At 53.1% G+C, this 14,118-nt stretch overlaps 1 protein-coding gene and 1 pseudogene across 2 annotated transcripts; one reads left to right on the forward strand and one right to left on the reverse strand.

The window, feature by feature from the left end:
* Positions 1–1,788: 1,788 nt before the first annotated feature.
* LOC147995378 (large ribosomal subunit protein eL8 pseudogene) lies at positions 1,789–2,859 on the reverse strand (annotated as a pseudogene).
* Positions 2,860–5,317: 2,458 nt separating this feature from the next.
* Sapcd2 (suppressor APC domain containing 2) lies at positions 5,318–11,218 on the forward strand. 2 transcript variants are annotated; one of them, XM_087654386.1, is made up of 7 exons: positions 5,318–5,987; positions 6,392–6,490; positions 8,701–8,813; positions 9,419–9,565; positions 9,710–9,817; positions 9,908–10,006; positions 10,084–11,218. In XM_087654386.1, exons 1-7 carry the CDS (start codon positions 5,420–5,422, stop codon positions 10,210–10,212), a joined length of 1,263 nt encoding a protein of 420 aa, XP_087510512.1. In that variant the 5' UTR covers positions 5,318–5,419; the 3' UTR covers positions 10,213–11,218.
* Positions 11,219–14,118: the final 2,900 nt, after the last annotated feature.

Genomic DNA, 14,118 nt, shown 5'->3' on the forward strand with positions numbered 1-14,118 from the left:
TTTTAAGTTTGAAGGTAAAGCCTGTGGTGGCAAAGGCCTTTAGTCCCAGCCTAGGGAGGCGTGGGCAGGTGGATCTTTGAGTTATAGGACAGACAGGGCTACACAGAGAAACCCTGTCTCAAACAACCACAGCAACAACAACAAAAAAAAAAAAAAAAAAAAGAAAGAAAGAAAGAAAGAAAAGAAAGAAAAAAAGGAAAAAAAAGTTCAAAGGTAAGGCTAAGGCTAGAGAGTTAGGGTGAGATCAACAGGTAAGACGTCTCATGCTCTACATCCATGTGACCGCTCACAACCATTCATAACTCCAGTTCTAGGAGAGGCCAATTGTTAGCATTCTGTCTAAGCTCCACCCCACAGTTACCTGGCAACAGCCAGGTATGCCTGACACTATAAAAGGGGCTGTTTGCACCCTCCTCATTCTCTTGCTCTCTCTTGCTCTCTTGCTTTTACCCTCTTCCCCCTTTGTCCCTTCTCTCCCCATTCCCTTCCCCTCTTCTCTCCATGTCATGGTCAGCCTCTACTGTTCTCTCTCTCTCTCTCTCTCTCTCTCTCTCTCTCTCTCTCTCTCTCTCTCTGCCCTACTACCCTCTTAACTCCCCTCCCACCCTCCCATGCCCTGAATAAACTCTATTCTATACCATACCGCTGTGTGGCTGGTCCCTCAGGGGGAAGGGATATCTCGGCCTGGGCCTACTGAGGCACCCCCTTTCCCACACCTCTCCACACCTCCATAGAACATAATCCCCTCTCCCTATCCTTTTATAAACACAACATTGGTGCTGAAACCCAGGACATATGTGGAAGGTGAGGACGGCAGACAGGCAGGAGTCAGGTGAGCAGCGAGAGCTCCATCCACATCACAGGTCATAGTTCACAGCAGCTAGTGTCGCCACTGGGGGACAGGTCAGCCATGCTCTATGGGTCTTCTAAGTGAGGAGAGACCCTTAAATTCTGCCTCAAGGTGTGGGTGGGCATCAAGATCCCAGGTCAGACTCCCAGGTTTGAATAACCGAAAGCATCTCCAGGACCAGAAGCCTATACCTCCCCAGGCAAGCAAGGGTAGAGATGGCTGTGAGGTTGGCCAAGTTCCATTGTACCCACCCCTGTCCCACTTGCCAGGAGGGCCTTCCCCTTTGACATTTTGTGATCAGTGCTGAGGACTGAGGCCAGAGTAGAGACCAGAAAAACCTAGGGCAGGCCGGGACTAGGCAGCAGGGCTGGCTTTCCCCGCTAGTACGAGGCACATCAAGAGGCCTTGGAGTTTTGCTAACCTGTTCGCACCCCTTCACATTTCCCTCCAAGACATGTGGTTGGCGTGGTGGGGCATGATCCCTGGTTTGAATTCTGGAAGTTCCTTGGGGTGGCAGCAAAACTGAAAGCCACGGGGCCTGAAAAGACATGGGTTGCCTGCCCTTGTCCTGCACTCAGAGTCAAGCAGTGATTCCACTCTCAGTCATAGTGAAGCCCAGAGACCCAGGGCCAGCCTCAGCTACCCTCTCCTGGGCTCTGGACAATGAGATGCTTTTATGTGTTTTGTTTTTTTTTTTGAAATGCATGCGTTTGCAACTTCACACACATAGAATAGACCTCAATCCTATTCCCCTGTTACCTTCTCTTACTCCCTTCTCCCAAATCCTTTCTTCTTCTTTTTTTTCTGATTTTTATTTATGTATTATATATGAGTACACTGTTGCTGTCTTCAGACACACCAGAAAAGGGCATCAGATCCCATTACAGATGGTTGTGAGCCACCATGTGGTTGCTGGGATTTGAACTCATGACCTCTGGAAGAGCAGTCAGTGCTCTTAACCGCTGAGCCATCTCTTCAGCCCCCCTTTCTTCTTCTTCTTTTTTTTAAATTTTGTAATTATATTTATGTACAGAAAACTTAATGTACATGTAACCCAGTTTAGTGGCGAGTTCTTTAGCCTTTGCCTTTTCCAGCTTGGCAATGCGAGCCACAGACTTAGGACCCAGGAAGTTGCCTCCCCAGTGGCGGCGGATCACGTCATATCTGTCATTATAATTGGTCCTAATAGCTTCCACCAGCTTAGCCAGAGCACCCCTGTCTTCCGAGTTCACCTGTGTGAAGGCAGCAGTGGTGCACGTCTTCCTGTGGACCAGGCGCCCCAGCCTGGCCTTTCCCTTGATGATGCAGTAGGGCACCCCCATCTTTCGACAAAGGGCATGCAGGAAAACCACCAGCTCAATGGGGTCTACATCAGGGGCAGTCACCACCAGCTGAGCCTTCTTGTTCTCCACCAAGGTGGTGACTGTATTGACCCCTGCTCAGAGGACAGGTGGTCCCTTAGTTGGGACGTCCCCTTTGCCAGCAGCTTTCTTCTCAGCGCGGGCCAGCAGCTTTTGTTTCTTCTCCTGCTTTGTCTCTGGCCTGTACTTGTGGGCAAGCTTAAGCAGCTGAGTCGCTGTTTGCCTGTCCAGGGCCTGGGAGAACTGGTTGATGGCAGGAGGTACTTTGAGCCGCTTATAGAGAATGGCTCTTTGCTGCTGCAGCCTGATGTAGCGGGGCCATTTGACGAAGCGCGTGAGATCTCTTTTGGGCTGGATGTCCTGCCCAATGCCAAAGTTCTTAGGCCTTTTCTCAAACAAAGGATTGACCACCTTTTTGGCCTCTAGTTTCTTGACCACGGCGGGGGCCGGGGCCACCTTCTTCCCCTTGGCCTTCTTTCCTTTGGGCTGGGCAGAAGAGAGAAAGCAGGTGAGGCTGTGTCCTCTGCCATCCCATTGGGCAGCGGTGTCACCGCCTGTGCGCCGCTCGATGCCGCTCCCTTCCCGTGAGGGGCCCCGAATCAGCGGCAGCGAGTGGCGGATGGCTGAGGATAGAGCGCAGGCCCATAATCACTCACCATCTTGCTCGGCTGGAGGAGAGAGCCCCTTTCTTCTTCTTAACAAGGCCCTCGCACTTTCGTGTCATTGTGTGTGCATGTGTCTGTCCCACTGCATTTAATCATAATTGTCAGCATGAGCGTTGGTTGGAGGTCTTTTACTTGAGCAAAGCCTCACTGCTGAGGAATTTGACCCCACCCCCAGCAACTATGAGCTGCCCATCACTGCTTTGCAGAGGCTGGGCCTCATGAGCCGCCATAGCACCCCCCACCTCTTCTTGTCTTCTCTGCCGAGGAGCCTCAGTTCGCCCGGGCCCTGGCCTGGGTCTTGTTGGTTTTGCTGTACTGAGCAGTATTGCTTTCACTTTATGTAGGTGGCTACTCCTGTAACGAGCTATGCATTTGTCCCAGGCACTCCCAGGGCCCCGTCCTAGCTCGGGGCCCCACTGCACATATGGCATTTGCGCTATTCCCTCACCAAAGAAAGCCTCCTGTATGCATAGTATCCACTGAATGCCTGCATTTCAGACCGATGCTAGGCTTAGGGTGACTCTGGATTTTTTGGTTGTTTGTTTTGTTTTTAAAGACTTCTTTATTTATTATATATAAGTACACTGTAGCTGTCTTCAGACACCTGAAGAGGGCTTCAGATCTCATGACAGATGGTTGTGAGCCATGTGGTTGCTGGGATTTGGACTCAGGACCTCTGGAAGAGCAGTCAGTGCTGATAACCACTGAGCCATTTCTCCAGCCCGGGGTGGCTCTGTTTTATTCCCATAGTAATTCGTGGGAAGCAGCCACCACAGCCAGGCCTGTAAGGTGAAAACATCTAAGAAGACTTGGGGGCAGCAGAGAGGAAGCAGGTGCCTGGGCAAAGTCTGAGGGGTTCATAGCAATCGATCAATACGGAGGGTAGCCCTCTCATGTGGCAGCCCAGGGCCTGGAATCAAGAGAGCATGGGTGGACACCCTAAGGACTAGGCAAGACACGAGATAATGAAAATGTAGACATCAGAGGGTCTTTGACTAGGTCTGTTCCCAGAGGGGTAGTTGCGCTCCACGGAACTCTGGACCCAAACACCTTACTATGAGCGAAACGTAACTTTGGGTGAGATGGGCGTGGTCGTGCACACCTTTAATCCCAGCACTCAGGAGCTCTGAGTTTTAGATCAGCTTGGTCTACTGGCAAGTTTCAGGCCAGTCAAAGTTACTTAGTAAGACCCTATCTCAAGAGAAACAGACTAATAAAAACAATTTTGAATCTAGAAATGTGGAACCAGGGGAGTTGGGCAGGAGGTTGCTTCCACAGCTTGAAACACATGCCGTATTGCCAGAGGCCCGCCCAGATAGGCCTGTCTGCAGGTATTCAGCAACGTTGTTGAAGAGTCTCTCAGTGTGTTTAGAAAGTACAGGCAGTAGAGCGCTTGCCTAGCAAGCCCAAGGCCCTGGGTTCGGTCCCCAGCTCCGAAAAAAAAGGAAAGAAAAAAAGAAAAGAAAGTACAGGCAGCAGTTATCAGGCGGGCTGTTCTCAGCGGCTATATTTGTTTCAGGGACATTCAGAAGTTTGGGAAGGTGGGCAGGTGCAGGCATTGACAACAGGAAAATGAGTTGGCAGAGGGGGTCAGGCATCCTAAGAATCTTCCTGGCCTGTAGAGGGCGCTTCTAGTCAGCCCGGAGATAGGCTGCTGGGTCAAGACTGCAGGCTAAGACCAAAGGGTCGAGTGGTCCCACTGCAGAGCTAGGCCAGGGCTGTGAGGGCCAGAATGACGGCTAGTGATGTCCCTAAAAAGGGTCAGAGCAGGGGACCAGGACCAGAGCACTAAGGAAGCTTCACCGGATGGGCATCTGGGGACAGAAGACAACTTGGCTTTGTCCTATAGTTGGCAGGACAAGACAACTGTCCCAAAGGACCAAAGGTAGAGCTGGCAGTTGTAGGGACAGAGGCCTCAGTGAAGGAGAGCGCCCAACTGTCTGGAGCCTGTAATTCTCTTGGGGCGTTCCCAATGCAAGAGAAGGGAGCCCCAGAATCAATCGGCGTCTGGGGCCAGGAGACCCTCAGTGTAAAGGACCCAAGAGAGCAGGAGGGGCTAGACACTCTATCCTTACTTGTGAGGCTACTTGGGGTACAAGATCCGTGAAAGGCCCCACGCTCCGCCCCTCAGAGAAGTGGCTGGTTAGGCGGAGCACATATGAACCAGAGAAAAGGCTCTACCGAGGTAGGAGGGATGGTGGACACGGAGGCAGGGGGATCGTGGGGAGCAGCTGTAAGAACTCCGGCTGCTTCTACCCGTTTCTCGTCACATCTCCCGGGACCGACTTCCGGGCCGGATGGTGTAGGCGCCCTCCCCTACTGCAGGAGAAATCAAACTGAGACTGGTGGCTGCCGAGCCAATCCCGGAGCAGATGGGCCAGCTTCGACCAATAGCCGCAGTGAATGTTAATGAAAACTGACGCGGCGGCGAGCAGTGCTCCATTCAAAAACAGCAGCTATTGTCGCCACTGGGCGCGTGCGTCGCCTTGCAGCTTCTGCCCTCTGGTCTTGCGGGTACCGACGCGGGTGGAAGCTGGGCGCCCATGGCCGTGGCAGCGATGGCCGGGCGTGGCCGCCTATCGCACGCTGCGCCCGCGCCTAGCACGGAGGGGCTACCGCGCGCCTTTCTCCAGAGTCTGCGCACCCTCTTCGACATCCTGGACGACCGGCAGCGCGGCTACGTGCACCTGCGCGAGATCGAGTCCCGCTGGCAAGGTGCAGACGCACGCGAGCTGCCCTGCGGCGTGCTCGAGGGCCTGCGCCAGGTAGCCCCCGCCAATGGCTACCTGACCTTCGAGCGTTTCGTGGCGGGCTTGCGCACCTCGCTCCTGAACGCCGATGGAGGCCCGCGGGATCAGGCACGCGTCGCGGCCCGGCCTGGGGACCAGTCATCCCTGCAGCAGCGCCTGATGTTCGCGCCGGCTGATGAGCCGCGGACTGTCCTGGAGAGAAAGCCTCTGCCTTCAAGTGCGCGCTCTGCTCCTGCTGGTCCCAGTGGCACCTCCCGGAATCCTGAGCTGTTGTGTGTCCCGGTGGAGGCGGCGCCCTGCCCCACAGAGCCTGAGCGGCCCCTGAGCAAGACGCTGGAGCGGATCCCCAGCGCGGATTCGGGTGAGTTTGAGTGGTCCCAGTCCCACCTCTTAATTCTAGGAACTTGTGCTAGAAACTGGAGACCGGCAAGATCTTGTCAGAGGGATGGAGATGGGGACGACTGTGGGCAGACCCCAGAGCCTCTTAAGCAAGGTTGGGACCACCTGGATTTGGAAAGGGGCTTCAGCCTCAGCCTGTGTGAGAGGTATGATACCAGGGCGGGTAAGTGATCTGATCACGCAGGAGAAGCCCACTCTGTCTCAAACCCGAGCGAGGCATTGGGACATCTGTGGCGGTGAGAGGGCATGCTGCCTGCTGTACCTGCCCTCGACCTGAGGACATCTGGGTTCTCATCTTCATTTCTGTGCGGCTGCTTGTTTCTTCTTAGAAGCACACTTGCTCTCACGCTCTAACATGCCCTGAAGGTCCTTCTCAGTGTGACACCCTGCAGAGACAACCCGGCCCACTTCTCCATCCAGGCAGAGGAGGCGTCATGGGAGCACCTAGCACACGTGCTGAGGAGTGTGTGTGTGTGTGTGTGTGTGTGTGTGTGTGTGTCCGTCCCACAGCACCTGCTGTGCTGTGCTGCTTCAGATGCACCGCTAGACACAGATCACAGTCTCTGGGGAACCATCAGGCTCTTCTCCCTCCTTCCGGTCTAGTTGGCAGGGACAGGAGACTGTTGAATAACCACATCTGCCTTGAGAACAGGACCTGCTTTATGCCTAAGCATGGAGGCAGGTTCTCAGGAACCCAAGCCCCTCTTCCAGCCCTGCTCACCATTCATCCTGTGTGCTGTCCTGTCAGGGCTGCCCACTCGTGGCAGCTGCCAGTCCATTTTGGTACTGGCCACTGCTCTGCCAGTCTCACCAGACCTCTCCTACCTCAACCTTATCCTACCACCTCAAAACAGGAATTTGGCAACACACACACACACACACACACACACACACACACACACACACACACACACACAGAGAGAGAGACAGAGACAGAGACAGAGACAGAGACAGACAATTTGCAGTTTAAGCCTTGACCCTGTTCCTGTGGAATGGGAGGCTTCTGGCTTTAGCTGGTCATCTCAGTGGCTGTGAGTTTGAAGTCAGCCCTGGGATGGGGCTGTGTGTAATGGACAGGCTCAGGATTTTACCTCATGTGGCCCTGAGTCAGTTTTACTTCTCTGACAGCCATGTGTTCAGCGCCCATGTGACTGGGCTCTATTTAGCCATTGCTCTGAAAGCCAAAAGCCAGGCTCCAGCTCTGACTTCTTTACAGGGTAGCCGAGGTCCAGATAAGGATATCGGCAAACTTGACAAAGCCTGCTTTGGAAGAGCCACAGAACCAGCCAGCTCCCTATGAAAGTCCTCCCAACTCACAGATGGCCTCAGATTCCCAATCCTATGGTCTATGCCTCTTTTCTGTGCAAGTCAGGTGCAAGTGACCCAGGTTCCTTCCTGGAACTCACTGCCAGTCCCTGCTCTGGCCCCACCCTCTGGAGGCAGGCTTCCTTCGTAGTAGCTCTCGTTGACTCACCCTGAAACTGCAGGCCACTCAGCACAGCAGGCTGGGACATGAACTTTGGGGCCTGCTTGGAACTAGAGTCTTTGTCATACACATCTGAGTCAATTGTTGTCTCTGTCACCCACTCCTATCTGTGACTTAGCCTCAGAGGTAATCCTGATGCCAGGGATAGGGTTGAAGGGCCTGAGGGAAGCTGCCATCCCCACTACCTGCACCACACTTCTGCCAGGTTGGGAGACCCTCCAGACGATGTTCATAGGAGTCTTCAACAAATAAATGCACTGCCTCTGCAGGTAAATGCACAACTTGCTTTGTACAGTGATTGCTTCTGGGCAGGAATTAGGGCTCCGTCACCGATGGAGAAGTTAGTTTTCTTGCTTCAGGTTCTGTGCCACAGGGCCCTGTGCAGTTGAAAGGTCTGGAGAGGGCCAGAGGGTTCTGCCTGTCCATCTGTTTTTGTTTGTTGGTTTATTTGTTTGGTTGGGTTTTTGTTGTTTTTTGTTTTTGAGACAGGGTCTCTTTTCGTACTTCTGGCTGTCCCGGAAGTCACTATATGTGGCCTTGAACTCACAGAGATCTGCCTGTTTCTGCCTCCTGAGTGCTGGGATCAAAGGTGTGGGTCACCATACCAAGGCCTATCCATTCCTATCCTACCCTTCACCCTTTGATACTCTTTGATATTCTTGATAGGTTAAATAAATAAATCTAAGGACTGGAAAAACAGCTCAGTGGTAAGAGCACTGACTGCTCTTCCAGAGGTCCTGAGTTCAATTCCCAGCAACCACATGGTGGCTCACAACCATCTGTAATGGGACCTGATGCCCTCTTCTGGTGTGTCTGCAGACAGCTACAGTGTACTTACATACATGAAATAAATAAATAAGTAAATAGATATTCTTGATAGGTATCTGATATGTTTTGTCAGGCACTGGGTGACTCTCTTCCTCTGCTCCCTGCCCCTCAACCTCTCAGGGCAGGTGAGGGAGGCAGGGCAGGCAAGAGGAGACCAAGTCCTAGCAAGGCACAAAGCCAACAGATAAAGCAAAAGCACATTCAGGAGTCACTTCTGACAGAGGTTCCCAGTACAGGCCTGGTCCCTGGGGCTTGCAATGTCAGAGTTAGCTGGAGGGTTCTGGGAAGGCCAGGGAGCCAGAATGAGATTATGAGGCCATTAGGCTGGTCCAGAGTTAAGCTATGGCCCTGACTGTTACAGGTACAACAGCCTGCAAGACCCTGGACTTGGGCACAGGTGAAGCCCGGCAGACTCTGAGGGCCCGAGGCGAGCGTCGAAGGCATACCATTACCAACGGTGTGGACTGCAGCCTGGTGAGAGGGGCCAGGACTCTGAGGGACTCTGTTGTCCAGAAGGTTGGAAACCAGGGAGAAACCATGAGCCTGGTTTCTTGTGGAATCTCTGTAGGAGAACCAGTCAGCTATGAATGTCTTTCTCCCATCCTGGGCTTAAGGGAAGACAGACAAAGTCAGGCAGAAGGAGGAGAGGCTCCTTAGAGTTGCCTGGAGACAGAGTGTGGGACCCTGCTCTTCCTACTGCATGAGGCTCACCTCTGCAGGCTGGCTTAGTGCATAAATAAATAGCATGATTATTTCAAGTGCTGAGTTTGCTCAGTCACTGCCCTGGGGTAGCCTCAGTAGGAGGGCTGAGAGGCCAGTCTCACCATCCTCGAAAGAGGAGGAACGGGGCTATGCTCTCCATGGCATAAGTTCGAATGTTCCCCGGGTAAGCTGGAGCTTTCCGTGCGTGCATTTGCAGACTGCACGTGTGCTGATGCAGTTGCCTGTGCGCTGGTTTGCAAGCGCACAGGTCTCAGCTTCCGCACCTGCAGCTCCCGGAACACACGGGTGTGCAGATGCGGGTGCCAGTCTTCTTGTTGGCATGTGCACATGTGATCCCATGCGCGCGTGTGTTACAGTTGAAGCAAATGAAGGAATTAGACCAGGAACAGGAGGTGCTGCTGCAGGGTCTGGAGATGATAGCCCGGGGCCGAGAGTGGTACCAGCAGCAGCTGCAACGTGTACAGGAACGTCAGCGCCGCCTGAGCCAGAGCAGAGCTGCCGCCGTGAGTCCCGGGACACCCCGGACAATAGGACCCAAGTTTCCTTGAGTGGGCTCCCCTCTAGGCTCCGAGCGGAAAGTTGAGGGGAACAGGACTGCCAGGTGCCGGGATTTCCTCATGACCTGGCATTCCCTGCTTCTCTTCCAGGACCTTGGGGCTGAAGGGAGCCCCCGCCCTCTGGGGAGGCTGCTGCCCAAAGTACAGGAGGTAGCCCGGTGCCTGGGGGAGCTGTTGACAGCAGCCTGTTCTGGCAGAGTGAGTGCTCCCTGTGGAGGCTGCCTGCACCCCTTGTCCTTGTGCTGATGCTATGCCAGGAGAGGCCTGGCTGACTCTGTCCTCCCACAGGTTCCACCCTCGTCCTCCCCCTCAACCTCCCCCTCAACTCCAGTCTGGCAGCAGCAGACCATCCTCATGCTGAAAGAACAGAACCGGCTTCTCACTCAGGTGAGGTGTGGGAAGATGGGGCTGGGGCTGGAGGCCCAACAAGTCCTGATGGCCTGCCTGCCCGCCCGCCCGCCCAGGAGGTGACTGATAAGAGCGAACGCATCACGCAGCTGGAGCAGGAGAAGTCTGCACTCATCAAGCAGCTGTTTGAGGCCCGAGCTCTCAGCCAGCAGGATGCGGGGCCTCTGGACTCCACTTTCATCTAGTTGGTTGTACCTCTCTAGAACGAGTGCGCGCAGACTTAGCTCAGCTCCGTGGCGTTGCTGGGAGCCTGTCTTCTGACTGAAGACCGTCAGCTGGCTTAGACCTCAGAGCCCTCGAGCGGTGCTGCTCAGAGATGTGCTCTGCCTGAAGCTGCTACTTCCCCCCGTTGTGAGGAGTGAGTGGGGGAGGATCATCTCGTGTTTACCTGATCTCAGGCAGCCCGGCAGAGAAGGGGTATGTTTACAGCTGTCCTGACCCCTCTGGCAGGGGTCCCTGCGATCACTGGTGTTTAGTAAAAAGTATTGGTCACACTGGGCTGTATTTCTCATAATGCCCAGCAGGGGCTGCTGGTCGAGCTGGGTTCCTCTGCCCTATGTCTGACCATGGTGTATTACTCCTGGGTAGGTGAGCAAGTTGAGTTTTGTGCTGAGGGTGAGCTAGGAGACCAAGAGGTTAGGGGTTCCTTCTCTCTACCAGGGGCACTGTAGAAAGGTGATTGTGGCTCAGGTAGGAGCAGAAGGGAGACACGGAATGGGAGGAGGATGGGGCCATCTAATAGAGGGGGCTCTGTTTGTGCCTATTGGAAGAACCACAAAGTCAGGGGTTGTGTATAAGAGAGCCTGAGGAGGAAAATCTGGCTGCAGCTGGATCAGGCTAGTGTGGTTCCTAGAAGTGAGCCAATAATAGCTTGGTTTACCAACTTCAACAAAACCAACTCTCTGGGGAAAGACGGCATCAAGGTAGCTCAGGTTGTGGCCATCCTCCTAGGGCAGGGTCCTACCCCCCCCCCCCAAAATGTTTGGGCCTCCCAGCCAAGTCATGAAGTGCACTGTGGGCAGAATACAGCATTTATTAGTATTGTTTTTAAGACAGGGTTCCTCTGTGTCGCCCTGGCTGTCCTGGAACTCCCTCTGTAGCCCAGGCTGGTCTCAGAGATCTGCCTCTCTAGTACTGGGATTAAAGGCGTGAGCCACCACACCCAGCACATCCACACCTTTTAATGCCCTATTTGGCTTGGCAGTGTCATCATTGATCCAACCATAGAAAAGTGATCTGGGCACACGGGAAGAAACCGGGCCTCTGTGGATGTGACTGTTTCCCTGCTTATGCTTCCCATTGGCAGCTTGGGTGGGCACAGGCCGGATGAGAAGAATCTACGTAGCCCGGTCTGGTGGAGCCAGGTGCTTGCTAGCAAAAGCACTGAGACATCACAGGTGAATTCTGTGGCCTGGATACTCCATCCGCTATGGGATATGAATCCATTGTTTAGCCTGCAAAGCAACCTGATCCCGGTACAAGTTGGTCCAGTACCCAAGCCGTCTCCTTCGGGAACCAGAGTGGTTTCTGAGCATGAAGCTAGTTCTGAAAGGTGGCCGTGTTCTACAAGCTCAGTTTTCCCAGGTGAACTTGACTTAGATGAGTGCCAGCTAAAGACAGGTCTCCATGGCAACAGGTTGGGTCCCGCCCCCTGCCCCCACCCCCAACCACACACCTTCCGCAAGACGGCCTCCCTCGTGTTGCTTGTTTTACCCCTGTACTCTTACATTCCATGGCTTGGCACTCCTGTCCCACAGGTCCTGGGGACACTTGACTACTCTCTAGACTCAGCCTGTGACATATCAAGAAGGGGAGCCTGACTCTGCCCATCCGGTAGAGACAGGTCTCACTAAGGTCTGGGTCTTGCCACACTGCAGAGTTACAGCTTCACTTTTCTCTTGGCTTTGCCCAAACTAGTGACTCCAGCTACAAAGTATAGAATCCTTCCTTTGCACGCTAGATCCTATTTAAATTTGCTCGTGTCACATGACACAGCAGAAAGCCGAAGGTGGTGGCTGGGGTGGCAGAGGGGCAGCCAGGGCTGCATGGAGAAACCCTGTCTCAAGCCCTCACATGCAGAAAAATGACACCGGTGACCAGTTGGGTGGGCAGCTCGTCCTCTGAAGTGTCTGTCACACCTTGAAGAGCTGCATTCCCTCCTGACATCACAGGGGCAGAGGTAAGAGAGGGAACAACAAGCACAGACTCTGCTCCACGGTGACAATGCCCAGGAGACCTCTCACGCACCAGGAGGTAATTGAAACATGATGACACAGATGGGAATTCAGCAAACACAGCCTCAGAGCCTTGACATTCCAAGGAGGGTGAAAAACATGTGCTTGTGGTTTCTCTAACACTACAGTTTCTTGGAATTTGGTGGCTTGGAGCCAGACTGCCTGGGAGGTCCTAGAGACCTCAAGGGAGAATTTTGTTTTTTATCTCCGGATACAGGGTTCCTCTGTGTAGTCCTGGCTGTCCTGGAACTCACTCTGTAGAGCAGGCTGTCCTCAGAGATCCGCCTGCCTCTGCCTCCCAAGCTGCAGGGCTTAAAGGTGTGCGCCACCACTGTCGAGGGAGTGTTTTAAGTGGTCCTGATAGGCTGAGGGACACTAGCAGAGGCCAGTGCAGACCCTCGTGGAGCCCCAGCCCTAGTGGTAGAGCACAGGAAAGCCTTCTCTGCAGGCTGGCCTGTCTTTTCTGAGGGGAACTCTGTACTTGACCCCTGGGTGTTCCTCGCACACATAGACTCCCGGTTGTGACAACCTGAACTGTCTAGAGACATCTTTCGCTGTTCTCAGGGGAAACTGCTTGTTGAGAGGAACACAGATACAACAAACAGGTTTCAAGCATTTTGTGTGCAGTAAGTTCTAAGGAGGTAAACTTCTTTAGGCTTAAAAAAAAAAAAAAAAGCCAACAAAAGGCAAGACTTGCTTACCTAGGAAGCGCAAGGCCCTGGGTTCCCCAGCTCCGGAAAAAAAAGAACCAAAAAAAAAAAAAAAAAAAAAAAAAAAGGCAAGACTTGAGGGGGAGACACTAGGGTACTAGAGTGAGCACAGTAAACAGTAATAACACTTTATATATCTAAAAATAGCAGTCTGTACTCTTTACAAAAGGTGTTGTTACCTTTCGATAGAGTAAAAGGATGTCCAACAATATGAACCAAGAGAACTTCTATAAATGAAAAACACTGCAAGTCTCCCCAAGTGAACTAAACATCGGACAAAACCCTTCATCCCAGCCAGAAAAGAACTTCATTTCCAGACGGGTTAGGAAGCTATCCAGGAAATAGCCCTAAGCAAGGACATAGACAGAGTGTGAAGGTGGTACAGAACCCTGGCTGGTGGGTGAGGCTGGACGTCCTGAGACAGACAGAGCAGGGAAAGAGGGACGGAACTGGCATAGAGCTTTCTGGAAGTGCTCAGTGTGTCCAGCCTGCAGCCCTATGAGTGCCGTGTGGCTGTGTGCAGGCAAGGATACTTCTGAATGTCACCCCATGCAAACTTGCTTACTTTGAGGTAAGGTTTTGGTGTTTTGTCCATGCCCATGTCTCCCTGAACACGCCCGGTCCCATCTGAGGGGATATCTACCCCCCTTGTCCTTGAACATGAGATTCATGTGACATCTTGTAGATGACATTGTGTTCTGATGTCAGAAGGATAGACAGACTTGCCTGCCCACCATCAAGTCTGACCATTAAGAACACCAGGAATTCCAGTAACTGGAGAAGGAGAAACTCCTCAAGCTTGCTTTTACAAGGTCACAAAAAGAATGCAATGATCAAAAACCCACCAGAGTGGCAGAAAACTGAAGAGACTAAAGGAAGCCAGAGAACTAGCCAGAAGGAACAGGGGCCATTAGGAGGGCAGTGTGTGTGTGTGTGTGTGTGTGAACAGAGTATAATCACACATAAAAATGCCATTAAGAAATCCATTATTTGGGGGCTGGAGAGATGGCTCAGTGGTTAAGAGCACCGACTGCCCTTCCCGAGGTCCTGAGTTCAAATCCTAGCAACTACATGGTGGTTCACAACCATCTGTAATGATATCTGATGCCCTCTTCTGGTGTATCTGAAGACAGCGACAGTGTACTCA

Source organism: Rattus norvegicus, chromosome 3, assembly GCF_021556685.1.
Source record: "Rattus norvegicus strain SHRSP/BbbUtx chromosome 3, alternate assembly SHRSP_T2T, whole genome shotgun sequence".
NCBI classification, from domain to species: domain Eukaryota; kingdom Metazoa; phylum Chordata; class Mammalia; order Rodentia; family Muridae; genus Rattus; species Rattus norvegicus.